The sequence below is a fragment of the Apium graveolens genome, chromosome 10, assembly GCF_009905375.1.
Source record: "Apium graveolens cultivar Ventura chromosome 10, ASM990537v1, whole genome shotgun sequence".
NCBI classification, from domain to species: Eukaryota; Viridiplantae; Streptophyta; class Magnoliopsida; order Apiales; family Apiaceae; genus Apium; species Apium graveolens.
Genome location: NC_133656.1, coordinates 30861888 through 30878842, shown reverse-complemented (window position 1 = coordinate 30878842; position 16955 = coordinate 30861888). Strand labels below are relative to the sequence as shown.

At 35.3% G+C, this 16955-nt stretch overlaps 1 protein-coding gene across 1 annotated transcript; it reads left to right on the top strand.

Moving 5' to 3' along the window:
* Positions 1–14626: 14626 nt before the first annotated feature.
* Positions 14627–16508, top strand: LOC141689098 (uncharacterized). Its single transcript, XM_074493273.1, has 3 exons — positions 14627–15279; positions 15457–15605; positions 16110–16508. Exons 1-3 carry the CDS (start codon positions 14982–14984, stop codon positions 16227–16229), a joined length of 567 nt encoding a protein of 188 aa, XP_074349374.1. The 5' UTR covers positions 14627–14981; the 3' UTR covers positions 16230–16508.
* Positions 16509–16955: the final 447 nt, after the last annotated feature.

Sequence of the window (16955 nt, the reverse complement as noted above, 5' to 3'; positions counted from 1 at the left end):
GTTCAAGTAGCTTTATAAATGATATAAGTGTGGTGAAGTATTGGTAACTTCATTCCTTGTTTTTACTTATATCTAGTAAGTAATTATCTTGCATACGATAGAGATTCTAGTGAGTATCCATTTAGATACTTATATTATTGTTATCACTATGTATTATCTTGCGAGCTGTAAGGCTCACTCTTGCTTTATTTCTTCATCACACAACAACAGTTAGGAGAGATGGCCAGACTCCAGCAGACCCAGCGCAAGCGCGTGGGAAGCGCCCCGCGTCTTCCCGATGATGTTGTGGCTGCTATAGCTGCAGAGGTAGATCCATTGTAGTTCAGACCATCTACTTTTGAGAATCAAATTATGTATAATTATAACTTGTGGCAGATAATGGCAATTAACGGTAAATTATCAAGTAATCATTTTTGGGTTGTAATAATTTTAAATTATGGATTCAAAGACTTGTACTTATTTCAATTTCATCTCTGAGACTATAACGGGTTGTGGTGTGTGTTAGTGTGGGGTCACAGCATGAGGTTAATTATTATTAATTAAGTGAAGTGATATTGTGGAAAGAAAGACCGTGACAACCCGGATCCCCGACCCCGGATCTGGGGGTGTTACAGTTCAAATATCTCAAGTGCTAGTTCCTGCCATCACCACTTCTCCAACTATTCAAATCAAAGGAAAGCTTGATGAAATTGATCTAATCCAGATAGCAGCAGCTGAATTGCAAGTCAAAGAGCAAAGGAGGAAAATTGATGAAAAGATGCAACAAATTTTTGGTTCTACAACTTCTAAATCATAATCTGTGAAGCATAGCACAAAGGTGGAACCAATTATTATGGAGCTCAAGCCAGTAAGGAGGAATAAGGTTGGAGAGACTTCTTCCAAGAATCTGAAACCTATGGTTCTCAAGCCCAACAACAGATCCAACAAGGACTCTACAAAGAACCCTCTAAGCCTTGCTCAGTTGAAAGAAGTGGACTTTCCTCTTCCAAAGCTTGATGAAGACAAGGTTTTGGGTGGGAGTATCATAAAGCACAAAGAGACCATGGATGTGGTAGAAAGGATGAACATGGCTATTATCTTTAGAGAGGGAAAGAGCATCTGTGTAATGCAAGGACATCCCAAATTCTCAATAGCCAAGAGGGAAGAAAACCAGAAGGTTGAAGGAAGAAGCCAAAAAGCTAAAGGCTGACAAAAGAGCACAAGCAAAGCTTAAAAAACAGCTAAAGTCAAGTCAAGCTGAAGAAAAGAAAGAAATTGAAGACAAAAGTGAAGATGAAGGTATGGGGGACATGGTTGATAATGATATGGAAGAAAGAAGTAAGGAAAGAGAGGAATGGCAGAAAGGGAACAGAAAGAAGGCCAATGCAAAGAGAAAGATGGTAGATGAGACTGAAGAAACCCAATCAAAATCCAACCACTACCTTCTATTCCTGAACCCATTATGCCTGACCCCTTCATAAACATTCATGGTGAAACAATCATTCCTAAGGAGGAACCAATTGATTGGGACACCATCAAATTGCCCACCTTCTTAATCTCTTCTCCACCATCAAAAAAGCAGAAAAGAAGAATCAAATCAACACCTCCTAAAACCTCAATCAAATTCACTCAGAAGCCTAAGCCTAAGCCACAAGCCTCTAAGGATGATTATGTTCACATTTGTGACATAAAAGAATTTTCAGACATTGAACTCTATCTGGATGAGCTGGAGGAAGTAAGGGGAATAGCTGTCTACAGACAGCTACCAGAAAGACTAGTGTTCAAATACAAAGGAAGTGGGGAAAGAACTTGGCCTCTCTACAGGATTCTGAATGAAGGCTACTCTACCTTGGTTAGAGTCTACTCAGCCATACAAAGGGATTCTGGCTTTACCAGGACTGCCAAGACTGAGATTCTCAACAAGATTGCCAACATAAGGAAAACTTGGTGGGAGCCCAATGCCTTGCCTAGAACATTACTCATTCAAGAAAGAGGAATTACAGTTCACAAATCACCTCATTGGTTGATGGAGTTCAGAGACAACAAAGGAGTCAGAAGATTTTTCATACTTGAAGATCAGCTCAAAATTGCCAGTAATAAAACTCTCAAGGATATGCAATCTAAGTTGGACATCAATGAAGAAGATGAAGCTGAGTTCTACAGACAACTTCAACTTCAAATAGAGGAGAATGACAGGAGGCTAGGAAAGAAAACAAGGGATCAAAGGAAAATAAATTAATCTGCTCAGGCTAAAGGAGCACCCTTGGAAACAATGTAATTCTTCAATTCCATCTCAGCATACACATTTTTGCAGCACTTTTGAATTTCTGCTTTATTACAGTTAATATATTTGTCAAGTGTTTTGTTATCATCAAGCTAAACCCAAATTTATGCCTACAGTTCTAGTAGACATAAATAGGGGAGATTGTTAGGAATATGTGTATTAGTTTGATGATAAGTTAAACAAAACACTTAAGTAGAAATCTAGTGTTTGTAGCCTCAACGGATAAGACCATCTTGGCTATCCGTTGAAGGAGTGGCTTTACTTAGCAATAAGTTTAGTATTGTAGCACATTTCATTCTCTGGATTCAAGTTGTAATTCTTAGATGTTGTAGGAAATTATCAGTCATGTTGAGTACTAGTGGATATGCAAATAAGAGGGCTAATTGTAAATATTTCATGCCTTGCAATTTTGTATAAGTGAAGAAGTATCAACTGATAATGAAGACCTTCAACGGATAAGAAACAAAGCTTCAACGGATGTCTCTAAAGCTTCAACGGATAATATCCATCAACAAATAAGTGCTTCAACGGATAAAGACTTCAACTGCTAATGCATCAACAGATAAAGCTTCAACGGATAAAGCCTCAACGGATAAGGCATCAACGGATGAAAGCTTCAACGGATGCTTAGTTCATTAGCAGTTGATAGTGACAATTCATAAGCTGACAGAGGCACATGGGTTGACAGAGACAAACTGGAATGTGGAAGCCTCTAGGAGGAATCAAGAAAATGCAGCATTTCCATTCTGGTGCAAACAAGGAAGTATTCAAAGATTAACAGCTAAGCCTAAATTGCATTGGATAGAGAAATGAAGAAGAAACATGTGAAGAACCTTTTTAATTGTATTTTACAGTTTTGTCTTCACTTGTAACTTGGTGATATATAAACCAAGTAGCAGCTAGTAATTAGATATAAATTTTCCAGAGCTGTTCAGAAAAATCCAGAGAGAAAATCATCTAGTTTGTACTAGGAACCAGCTGTGATTTAATTCTTTGAATCACAGTTTTTCTGAAATAACACATCTCTGGTGGAACACAAATCCACCAGAAAAGTTTTCAAGTTCTTTGTGTTCTGTACATTTATGTTTGAATATATATCTGTATGTATTAGCTTCAAGCCATTCATACACATTTGCTCACTAAAACACATAGCCTTAGAAACTACTCAAAACTTGAAAAATTTTTGAGATTTACATTCAACCCCCCTTCTATAAATCTCATTGTTAGTCCACTGGGAATAACAAAATATGACACATAATTATATCCCTAAAAAATATACAGTTTACCTTGACATACTCCCACAAGAGATCTTTATTTGGAACTTTACTCTAACTAACACAAGTTAGTGATACATAATCCCTTACGATTGTCCCCAGAAAATGGCTGAACTCCGATACTAATTTGGCATCAGTTGATACAAGCTGGGACTTCTTGTTGATGGTAATCATTATTTTCTCCTTTCTTCTATGGACATGATCCATTCTTGTCTTTCCTCACTTCCTTTTTTTCAACTCTTCAGGTTCATCTGTTCAACCAATAAATACATAAATTTAATTAACTTGGTTAAAGACAGGACAACTAAAAATATATGAAGGTAAACAAGAGAACCAGTTTGTGTTTGCAAATTTTTCCGGCTCAGATTGTGGTTGAGATTGTGACTGAATAGCCTCAATTTCCTCTTGGGCTTTTTGACATCTTCTAAGCTCATTGTAAGCTTCCATTGAACCAGGAGTTGTCATTTTCATCTTTTTAAGCTTCTCTGTCAGAGGAACTGGTGATGCATCTTTTGCCTTGAAAAGAAAAGGCATAATAAAAGGCATTATAATTTACATCCAAATTAAAAGCTAATCAAATGTGACAAATAGATCAAAAATTGATCAGTAATAAAACAAAAGACATAATAAAACAAGAAAAAAAGTTAATCAGAAAATGTTCCTGAGTTTAACATGTTTAGATGACCAGAAAAAAAAGACATAATAAAACAAGAAAAAACGAACAAAAATAACACAAATTATAAAATAAAATCATACCTCAGTTGTAGGTAAATCACCAACTATGTTCTTTTCAGGAGATTTTGCAACATTCATAGCCTTGGAATGAGTTCTTGGGCCAGCTCCGACCTCAGCTCTTTTCACCTTTTTAGATTTCTAAAATATTTGTGTATTCAAGTCAACAATAAGCAGGTGGCACAACAATTTACCATAAATACTGATATATGTACAAGTAAAAATTGTACATTTGATGTGACAATGTCAGCATCGCCATTTTCATGTTCAAGCTCATGGCTGGGAAAATATGATTCACTTTCACTTCCAGCAGTCTTATCCTTTTTCTTCGAAGGATTCTTCAAAAACAAGTTAGCTGATATCTTCTTTAATCCAAGTTCATCAACTTTTTTCTTAAGCTCCACAACATTCTTGTTTCTAATCACCTCATATTCGTTACATCATTCGTCTTCAACATTAATCTTTTTTGGTTCTTCCATCTCAACATTGATTTTCATTAATTTTGCAGGCATTTCAAATCTCTTCATATACTCTTCCATCCCCATAAGCTCACCGGTATTCTCCGTCCCTGCCACCTCCAGCATGGCTTTTGAACTTTTTCCCTCCTTCGTATTACTTGGAACAATACTCGGAACAATAGAACTATACTGTAGTTTCTTTCTTGAACTTAATCTTCGCTCCTTCTCATCAGTGATGTCTTTCAAGGTCACAAACTGACGCTTCTCTACATTTTTCTCTAAAATACAAGGGCTTGGCCTTACAATCACGAACGACTACATTTTTGTCATTGGGGCTACTCATTTGTCAACAATGCAGTCAACATAAAAATCCACTTCAAAGATGTCGATTTCATTAATATGCTAAAAGAGACTGCGATCATCTGTTACCAATGTTCAGCCACCTCCTTCCCTTTGTTAATGTATACGCCCCCAATCTCATCAAACTTGAGATCTTCTTTAACCCAATCCATCATTACAGAATACGAAAATCTATCAGCATCCGACACATAAGTGACAAGTGAGCCACCACAGTACTTGGTCTTCTTGAAATCTCCACTGTGGTGCAAGTGTATGGTATATCTATCACCCATCATATAAAAAACATTATGAAGACTGTTAGATTACATATTAAAAAGGATTCATTTCAGAATTTGAATCTACAACAAGTAATAAGAATTAGAGATACAAACTGACAGAATAATAAACAAGTAACTAATTCGGAATTTAAGTCCAACTACAATAGTCTAAATTGAAAAAAATAGATAAACAAGATAAAACAAAATTGATCTTAAACTAAGAGGTTAAACATATAAAACATAATTGATGGAAGAGTGTAATTCAAACAGATAAACCAGATGCAGAACAATATAAGTCTGATTCAACAAACTAAATTCTCCAAAAAAATCTCCAAAAAATAAACCTAAATTCTCCAAAAAAAATCAGTTTATCTGATTAAACACACTACAGTTTAATTTATGATAGATAAGTCTCTAACTATTAATCGCAAACAATATAAGACAATATAGGACACCTGACTTAATTATCTCCATCTGGAATTTCCTTTGCGGGAACGTCATCTCTAAACCAGGTAACTTCATTATCATGATTTTTTATCATGGTACGAAAGCTAGTGTCGTGTGAATGTGAAAACTGCTGAAAAATGTCATCTTCAACTTTATTTTCAATGCCAATTTCTGATAACTCTGTTGATAGCCTCTTAACATGATAATGAAAATTCGTTTCAACAGGATCTTGAATATAAAATACTTGTTGTACTTGAGTTGACATAACGAAAGAATCATATTTTTGACAAGCTTGGTTAAAGTTAACTCACGTAAAACCAAGAGCATCCTTTTCGTCTTGGTACCAGGTACACTTAAATAAGACCACATTAAAAGCACCCCAGTAGTCAACTTCAAATATCTCTTCAATACATCCATAGTAGCCTACATCCCCAACTATTGGATTTTGATCCTTTGAACTTGCGAAGCTAGTAGTCAAGGCTTTCAAATACACACCATTATTCTGTGTTGTACACTTATGATCTCTCTCTTTTGTATGAAACCTATACCCATTTACGAAATACCCACTAAACTGCCTAGCTAATCATCTGGGACCCCTTGCCAGTGATGCTGCTTCCCTGAAAACTATGACTTTTTCCCCTATTTCATCCTTGAACCAGTCACATATTTCGTCAGCATGTGTTCTTTCCCTTTTATACAGTTTAGAATTTGCATTATTCGCCAGTAATGAGTGGTGCTTCCTACAATTATAGACAGGTAAGTTCTGTTAATGTATGTATAGGCATTACTTTATTTATTTATTTAATTGTAGAAATATTAAAGATATAAGGACTTACTCAATTATCTCCTCAACCTCCTTGTCATCATAGTTAAATAATACATATCGATGAGCTGTGATCCACGTATCATGTGATAAATGAATATCTTTCCCATCTTTTTTCTTCCTTGAGCCGAGAGAATACCCTCCAGTTTCTTCACCGGGACTTGCAAAATCATTCGACGAGTTATTCTGGCTATCATTTAGAAATCTTGCGCAGAACGTCAAACACTCATCTGCCAAGTACCATTTTGCAATCAATCCCTCTGGTTTACTCTTATTGCGAATATATCGTTTTAATACTCCAAGGTATCTCTCAATCGAATACATACATCTTTGATGGACTGGTCCATCATATTCTATTTCCTTGCACAAATGTACTGGTAGGTGTACCATTATGTCAAAGAATGGTTCCGAAAATATCATCTCAAGTTGACAAATTATTTCGATAATCTCCTTATGCAACCTTTTTAAATCACCTACCTCAATCACTTTAGCACATATATCTCTCAAAAAATTGCCAAGTCTGATTAAAGTAATTGCAACCTCAGGCTTTAATGTTTTTTTACAACAATTTGTAATATATACTGCATAAAAATATGTGCATCATGACTTTTGTATCCCACAATTTTCCTGTCTTGCACGCATCTGCTAATATTCGAACCAAAACCATATGGTAACTTAGCATTTTGAAATACTAAACAAAATATATCTTTTTCTTTGTTGGTCAGGTCAAAGTTCGCCGCCCTAATTACAGATTTTCCATCAGCACCAGTGATGGGATGAAGGACCTTCCTTATACCTGATTCTTGCAGAATATATCGAGCTTTGATATGATTCTTTTTCTTGCCTCCGATATTTAACAATGTGCCTAGAACATTATCGAAAATATTCTTCTCGATGTGCATTACATCCAGGTTATGTCGAGTTAGGTTGTCCATCCAATAAGGTAAGTCAAAAAATATTGACCTCTTATTCCAAGGGTTTGTTTCGCAGCTAACCTTTCATTTACCTCCCTTTCCAAATGTGTTCACATAACCATCCAGCAAAACTTCAATTTCCCTCCCAGATAGCATTGTTGGAGTTTTTCCAGTCTCAACATCGCCATTAAATCTTCTTTTATCAGACCTCCACTTGTGGTTGGGATCTAGGAATTTTTTCATATAGCACACTTTCTTGCTATGCTTCAAGTACTTTGATGACGTCTCATAATTACATACAGGACATGCTAACTTCCCTTTAGTGCTCCGACCCGACAACATTGCATAGCCGGGAAAGTCACTAATGGTCCATAAGACGCTTGCATGTAACATAAAGTTCTGATCCATTGAAGCATCATAAGTTTCCACCCCTACATTCCATAGCTCTTTTAGTTCCGCGATCAACGGCTGCATGTAGACATCGATATTATTTCCGGGATCGTTTGGACCAGGTATGATTGTTGAGAGGATTAAATTTTCTGGTTTCATGTTTAGCCAGGGAGGAAGGTTATAGTTAACAATAACAATTGGCCATATGCTGTGTGTGGAACTCATTTTTTCATATGGATTGAAGCCATCAGAAGTTAAACCTAATCTGACATTTCGATTATCGGAAGAAAATTATGGATATGCAGCATCCATCGTCTTCCAGGCTTCACCATCAGCCGGATGCTGCAACTTCCCATCCTTCTTTCGGTCTACTGCATGCCAAAGCATTAGTTTAGAGAAGTCTTTGCACAAAAACATGCGTTGTAGCCTTGGTTTTATGGAAAGTATCTCATAACTTTGGTTGCGACTTTATTATTTTCCGACCCCTGTGCTACAGCCTTCCACCTTGAAACACCACAATTTTTGTACTTAATTTCTTTTTCATTCTCACCCCAATATAACATGTAGTCGTTTGGACATGCATGTATTTTTTCATAGTTAAGACCTAAATCCTTTATGGTAGTTTTAGCGGAATTAAAAGATTTGGGCAATCTGATATTGGGAACAACCTCTTTTAGTAATTCTATTATTTCACTATACGCCGCCTCGTTTATTCCATTAAGACACTTCCAGTTATAGAGCCTGATTAAAAAACTTAATCGTGAAAACTTATTACAACCTGGATACAGTGGTTGTCTTCCTTCCTCGACAAGACGTAGAATTTTCTTTGCGCCTGCATTCGGTCCCACAGGTCCCACATTACCATACGCAACATTCAGCATCTCATCAATATTATCCTCTAATCTATTATTTTCTTCGCAATCCATAGTATTCAATAAGGCAACCTCATATATCCACTGTATTAATCTCTCAGACGGTCCATTGCAGATAAGGTGATCATGAACATCATTTTGACACCACCATAGACGATTATCACATAGATGACAAGGACACTTCACTTCATTTTCGACGCCAAATTTGGACATCAAATTTTTCACAAATTCTTTCACTCTATTCCTATATAATTCACTATACTTAGGTTGATTTAACCAAGTACTATCCTAATCAGTCATATCTACATAAAAAGAAAAAGACCATTAAATTTTTGTTTACCATTAAAATTATACAATATTAGCACCACCTTGATTATTTATGTTTTATCATTTTATTATCTGCCTATATGATTAAAGGACATAGATACATCTTGATTACACTACTTAATTTACATAACCAGTCCTTATAAGCTAATTTATCACATTAATTAAGTTCTAATTTTTAAAGGACGATTATCACTTTAATTAAGTTTTAAATGTTGATTTAAAGGACGATTCCAAGGTACTCAAGCGCCTAGGCTCGTCTTCGCGACTTAATTATACGCTTCTACTTCTAACACTACAGAGGTGAGAGGACAACAGTATTGTTCTACTTCTAACAATAAAGGCTCAGAAACTAACCTACTAAGAGAGTGAAGTTTAGTGTGAACAACTCTAGTATTGAGAAGTTCACAATATCCATGACAACGGGGCAAGGAAATTACACTATATTCCCAAGTGTGCAAGATTAAATCTTGAAATACTAGCCCCTGAGGGGCCTAATGCACAACCCTGAGGCTAGTAGAAGGTTGTTTAAGTGGACAACTGATCCTGGTAAATTTGGTATAAATTTATACCATTTAAGATTCAGGATTTGACTAACTTCATGGTTAAATGCCCCATTGACAACCAAAAAGTCGGGGGCAGAAAGAGATACCCCATGAGGGGAAAGGAAAGATGTAAACAATTGAAAGAGATGATACTCAAAGACAATTGCGTTCTATTTTGATGGATCATAATAAAATTGAGTGTTGCAAGATCCTGATGAATCTATAATAGAGTTTGTCTTGATATTGGATTTCTCAAATGACGAGCGATGAAGATAAATATGTGACATATGTAACCGGAATTGGCTTGGCTGAAACCCCGAGGGTCAAGAACCTCAAAGTCTGTGGAGACTCAATATTGGTGATTTCTTAAGTAAATGGGGAATTCAAAGCAAAGCATGAGACAAAAACAAGATATGAGAGACTTGTGAAGCCATGACTCAATTTAATGAATGCTAAATCCTGAGGGAGGAAAGCAATGAAGGCCGTTGCTCAAGAGATAGAAAGTTACATGAGAATTTTTTACTTCTAAGTCTCGAAGACCCAAAAACCAATACAAAATTGATAAAACCGATATGTGTGAGGACTTGTTTCCTAGGAGACTCGACTCAAACTAGTCGGTGACCCGACGATGCCATAGAAGCATGGAAAACGTAGGAAAAAGCTTTAAAGGCCAATAAAATTGCAAGGACTTTATACAAGAAGTAGTTCGTGATTCCTTACTTAAAATGTTTGAGACCCCAAAAAACGGAATTGGCCTTGAAAGAAGTATATGAGAAGAATCGTAGGCTACGCTCGGGAGCAAGGCTATCGCTCAAATGTATCCTATTTAGGTTCTATTGGTCTGAGATGATGGCTGATGACAAAGATAATGAGAATAAAATATGACAGATACCTCAATCACGCTCATAGACAACGCCCAAAGGTAGTTCCTGATAATAATCATAAGTTACTTCACGATTTGGATTGAGGCTAATCACATAGCTATAATAACCACCAAGCAAGTAACACAATTCTCGTGAGAAAGTGTGATACACGAATATGGACTTCCACGAATGCTAGTGACGGATGATGGACAACAATTCAACAACAAGGATTTCAAAAAAGAACAAACAATTATGAGGAGAATAACCGTGATTCCTACTTAATGCTTATCCAAATTGAATGAGCAAGCTGAGGCGACCATGTGAATATTCCTTGATGGACTGAAGAAGAGGACTAGATATTCGAGAAATGCTTCGGCGAACTATCTACTTCCCATATCATGGGTGAATCGTGCCACTTACAAAGTAAATGCAGGAGATATGTCATTCTTGTTAACCTACAAAGCTAAGATTGGGATTCCCTTTGGAATCACTCTATCCCAAGAGTTGAGGCCTTTGAGTGCGAGAAGAATGAAGAAGACATGACACATGCTCTAAATTTGATTAAGCCAACATCAGGATTGTTGAGGATCGAAAATGACTTTCTTATAACGCAAGAAGTAAAAAATGATTTTATTGACAAGGGGTATAACTCCTCAGAAAGATTAATGCACCTGGAATTTGGCAGAAAGAAAAGTCGAATCCCAGGTTCCAAAAGGCCGCATCTTGTCAAGAACATAATGAGGATGAGGCTCCTACAAGCTTGAAAATGTTTTAAAAAAATGAGTTATTTAGACTTGACACACTTTAAACCTCAAGGTTTAAGTAAATCGAGCATCCAAGTAGGTCATTGCACTTAGTCAGTTGAACTAGCAATAAGGATCATAGATATCACATCCTACCAAATAGAATGCTCGTAGAGGCCACATTCTATTTAATTGAAGGCCCTGAGAAGGCACGATCGTCCAAGCGAATGCTCATCGAGCCATAATTCCATCAAATTAAAGGACGAAGGATTGCATGTGGCAAGAAGAGAACTCTATTATAAGTTAGAGCCCAGTATAGGCTTCAATTTGATAAATTATAAGCTCAAATCGGGACAACGAGAAAAAAGTTATGGCTGTTGAAAGGCTTGTAACTCGTAATTCGAGATTCCCGATCTAAAGATTTAGGATTTGGGGTATAACGGATCAGAATCCTGGTCCAATGGATCAGGAGTCCCGATCTAAAGGTATATGATTCGGGTTCTAAGGGGTCAGGATTCTTGATCAAAAAAGCCCATGATAAGAGCGTTGAAAAGGCCCATAATTTGGTCAGGATTCCTGACCAAAAAAGTCGTCGATCAAAGTGCACAAATGGAAAAACCTCTACAATTCGATCAGAATCTCGTTCTAACTAGGGGAATGTATGGGCCGATTTGGCTCAGTTTTCGGCTAAAATCGAAATCGCAACTATTTATCTTCGATTTCTAAAATCGAAAACCGCAACCACCGATTCGAATTCGATGTCTCTTTATAAGATTCAGTTGTAATCGGCTCAGTTTCAATTACGAAATCGGATGAAATAAAACTAAGAAAAAAATATTTTATTCTAGTAAAATTATACAGTACTTTAAACGTTGATGATAGTTAGCGCTAATGTTTAAGAAAATAAAAAACTGAAAAGAGTAACGATGGGTGTTGAAGCGTGCAAGTTTCCAGTGACCTTGCTGAATATTGTAATTCAGTTGAAAATAAGCTTGGTAACCTTAGCTGATAGTTTTTGCTGGATAAAAGAAATTAGATTCATAGTACAACATATATATTTAATCATAGTTGTTTATGAAGTTGCGTAAACATAGCAACTAAACATGGTTGCCAAGTTTACATTATGGTACTACATTAGTGTACTGAAAGAAAACAGAATAGTAAAATGCAATGTATTTTTATATGTTATATATATATATATATATTTAAAGAAAATCAGTATAAATTATTAAAAATAAGGTAATTTATTTAATTGATTTAATAATTATTTTGATTCGGTTAGATACTATAACCGGAATCGCAATATTTAGATCGGTTCTAATTTTTGTTTTTTGATTACGGTTTTGGTTCGATTTTATTCGGCTCGATTTTCTCCGATTTTTATCGGTTTTGGTTCGAATTCGATTTTTTGCTCAGTCATAGTTCTAACGGGTTAGGATGCAATTTAGAATTAAAATAATTTTTTCGACCAAGATTCTGGTCGTGAATGATTTTGGTCGAATTTACCACGACCAGAGCTAATCAGCCCATAATTCGATCAGGGCTGGTCGAAGTCGAGGAGAAAACATGTTTAAGTTTATACGACTGAGATCCCCTCTACCATAAATGTATTTGTTATTTTAATAAATAATAATAATTAAGGAAAATATTATTAGTAATAATAATATTAAAATCCAGATTGGATTTCATTCAATATTTTTTAACCTAATTTGGGCTATTATTCGGAAAAATTTTATTCGAGATGAATTTTATTCGTGATTTTTTAACACGGTTTGGGCTATTATTTGTAAAACAATTATCTGAGTTGAATTTTATTCTAGAATTTTTAACTCGGTTTGGGCTATCATTCAGAAAATATTTTATCCGAATAGATAATAAAATATTTTATCTAAGTTGGACACTCGTGATTATATTATTCAAAATATTAAATGAAATAAATATTATTATTTTACAATAATAATATTAAAAAAAGTGAAGTGAAAAATTAATTATGTATTTTCGAGCAGAATCCTAGTAAAAAAGAATCATGTTCAAAATCTCCCCGAGCAGAGCAAGTATGCCCATAATTCAACCACGTCTGGTTGTGGGTGAGGACGAGTAATGGCAAAGTGTAATTTGGTACCCCAATTTATACGCACTTTACAAACTTGCCTTTGAAATTTCAAAGCTGACAAACTAACTTTTGAAGTTTCAAAGCTGACAAACCGGCCCCCGAAGTTTTATAGGTAACAAATTTGATCCTGAAATTCTGAAATTTTGCAAAAAAGTTTCCGTGAAATTACAAAAATACCTATTGGTACAAAATAATTTCTAAAATATTAAGAAAAATTACAAAAAATAGTTTTTTTATACAAATTAATTCCTAAAATAGTAGGAAAAATTACGAAAAAAATCATAAGAATAAAAAAAATACTTGGAGGTAAGAAAAAATTCATGTAGGTACGGAATTAATCCTAAAATATTAGGAAAAAATGTGAAAAATATTCGGATATACGGAAAAATTCCTAAAATATTAGAAAAAATTACGAAAAGTACCTGGATGTACAAAGCAATTCAAAAAAATATTTGGAAAAAAATTAAAAAAACACATGTGAATGAAATAATTCCCGAAAATTAAGGAAAAAACTCCGAAAATTCCCATAAATAGAAATTGGTACAAAAATGATATATGAAAAATTATAAAAAAAAATCCAGAAAAAGTGTATATTAAGCCAAGGGCTCGGCAAAGGCTAGCTGTTGTAACTGTGTACTTCGCTCCACACTTTACGCTAGAAAACGATACCCCGATAGGACAAAAGAAAACTTAACTTATACGAAATATCGAGTATGTCTCTTACAAATTGTGGGCAAATGATTAGGGTAAAAAATTACCCTAATGAATGTAATTAACGTTGCAATAATTAAACCTGGTTTGGTCCAATAAAGAGGCCCAATTAATGAAGCTCGAAAGCTTAATTATTTATTAATTTTTTAATTAATAAATGGCTAATTGAATAGCCCACTAAATATATTCTAATAAGGAACTTATATTTTAGGATGTTAAGAACCGAATCAAAACGAGAATCGAAATTTTAAGAAAAATGGCCTCGACTAATTAAGACCTGAATCAAAACCGAAATATTTGTTCAATTCGATTTAATTTTTTGATTCTGAATCGAAAAATGCTTACTCCAATTCATGCACGTGTCTCGAGCAATTCCCAAGAATATGTAAATCAATTGATTCTTTTTTTCTTTCAGGAAAAGTAAATAAATAAATTCCCCCGCATTTACTGCATGTGTGAAAAATGTGAAAGTGGGGTAATAGTACAAGTATGAAAAGTAGAGAAATTGGAGGAGAAGCACGAGGTTATCATCACTTGTGAAGCTCTGTTTACAACATTCCCCTGTCTTCTTCAAAATACACCCTTTAGCTGCCACATCCCATCATTCATTTTCTTGTACCATACCATACCTCCCTTTCCTTTCCTTTTTACTGTACACCAGTACTCCTTTTTCTGTCTGCACACGCATCTCCGTAAATACCAATTACATATTATAGTAATTGATTTGTTTTTATAATATTCGAACCCTAAATCTCTCACCCGAGCTTTGGTTTATTGGTCTTATTATATATTGTTGGGAAGTGAGGTTGGTTATAAAGAAACTGTTTCCATTTTATCATACTTCCTTCCTTGCTCATCCATCTTCTTTCCTTAAAGACCAACCAGATACACAATGGGGAATTGTCAAGCCATAGACAATGCAAGTTTGGTAATACAACAGCCATCAGGCAGAGTAGACAAAATGTATGTGGCTGTTCCTGCTAGTGAAATTATGAAGACCAACCCTGGCTATTATGTTGCTCTTCTTCTCACAACCACTTTGTATCCACCTTCATCTGCTGCTGCTGCTGCTGCTGCCACAGCTGTGACAGCCACTACCAATGAACCCCTTCGTATTACTCGTATCAAACTTCTCCGCCCAACTGATAATCTTGTTCTTGGACATACTTATAGACTTGTCAGCTCTCAAGGTATGTGCCTTTTCTATGTTCAGAGTCATGTTCCACTCTGATCATTTTAATCTACAAACTAGCTACAAATCACTTGTCACCCTACTATAAATTTTGATCATCTTAGTCTGCAAACGCAAGAAACTTGCTACAAGATGATTAGTAAGATGTTAATTGAAGCTTTTTTGGGATTTGCAGAGGTGATGAAAGGGCTGTGGGCAAAAAAGTATGCAAAGAAGCACAATAAACAAGCAGAACCATGTGGGAAGGAAGTGACTAGTTCAAGCTCCAAGTTTGATAATATTGCAGCTGCAACAAGTAGTACCTTGGAGGACAAAGCCAGACAGGTAATAATAATCTTTATCAAAAAGGATCAGCTAGATAGTTTTTCAATCACTAAAAGAGATTTAACAAAAATGGAATCTTTTGCTTAGCAAAAAAAAGAGAGGAATCTTTTTCTTTTGAGATCTACACACAATGGTACCGGCCTCTCTAGTAAAGATTTTGGGTTTATCCCCTGTTGAAGTTTCTTGATTTGCATCGTTTTTCCCTGCTCAACTTTGATTAACCAAATTGCATACAGCAATTTAAATAGTTACATCACTCAGTTCTAGGGTGCTAGGGTTTGAGCCTGTGAGTATCCAAATGTCTAAGCATAAAAAAATTTGGATTAGTAAATCATAAAGAAAGATTCTCTACTATTATTTTTCTTTGGAACTACTACCATAAAGTGGATTGCAAACCTTTGCTTTATAGTATCAGATGCCTGCCAATCAGTTTATCCTTTCTTTTCAATGATTCTATATCTCTAATTCTATGATAACTGATTCATTATTAAACATGTAATTCAGGTGATAAAACATGATAGACATCGAACAAACACATCAACATCCACAAACTCTGCAACAGCAACTGCTAGACCCAAAAACTGGCATCCCTCACTGCACAGCATCAATGAGGCTGCCAGCTGATCAGTTGTGTTTTAACTTTCTATTAACACAAAGCAAAGCAGCACATGTTAAGCTTCACAAATCCACTTAAATCAATATAACAGTACATCCTGGATATTTTGAAGTGTTTAGTGGTTGATAAGGTTTGTTCTACCAAGTCGAGGCATGTCGAAGATGACCTTGTCAATGGCCAAAATTTAGTTAGAGCAATGTAAATTATAGTCAGGACTTCTCAATTTGACATCCATGTAACTCTAATTTGCTACTGGTTTTTTTTAAACAAATTTTCTTGTCCAGAAACGTATTTGCAATTATACCAAGTATATGCGAATATTGTCTTGCACAAGTATCAGAACTATGCGAAGAGACTTGAAAATTAGTTCAATAAAAGATTGGATCTGCACGTATTTTTATATTCGTAACAACAAATCTAGAACCAGCAGAATCATTTCATTAACAGATAAACTAATAGCCACTAAGCAAGAGTCTAAACAAGTGTACTAAACGAATACAATATAGTTAAACAAAGACTTTATTTTTACTGTCATTTGTCTTATGTATGTTAATTTCTGATTCTGTACTAGTCCCGTTATTGCACTGTGAAAGCCGCAGAGTCAAGGGTGAATACGGAAACCGTCTCTCTAGCCTTACGAGTGAAGTTAAGGTATCCAAGCATCCGTATAATCGTGTATAGATATATATATATATATATCCTCAATATTTTACTTGAAAGTGGTATAAACACGG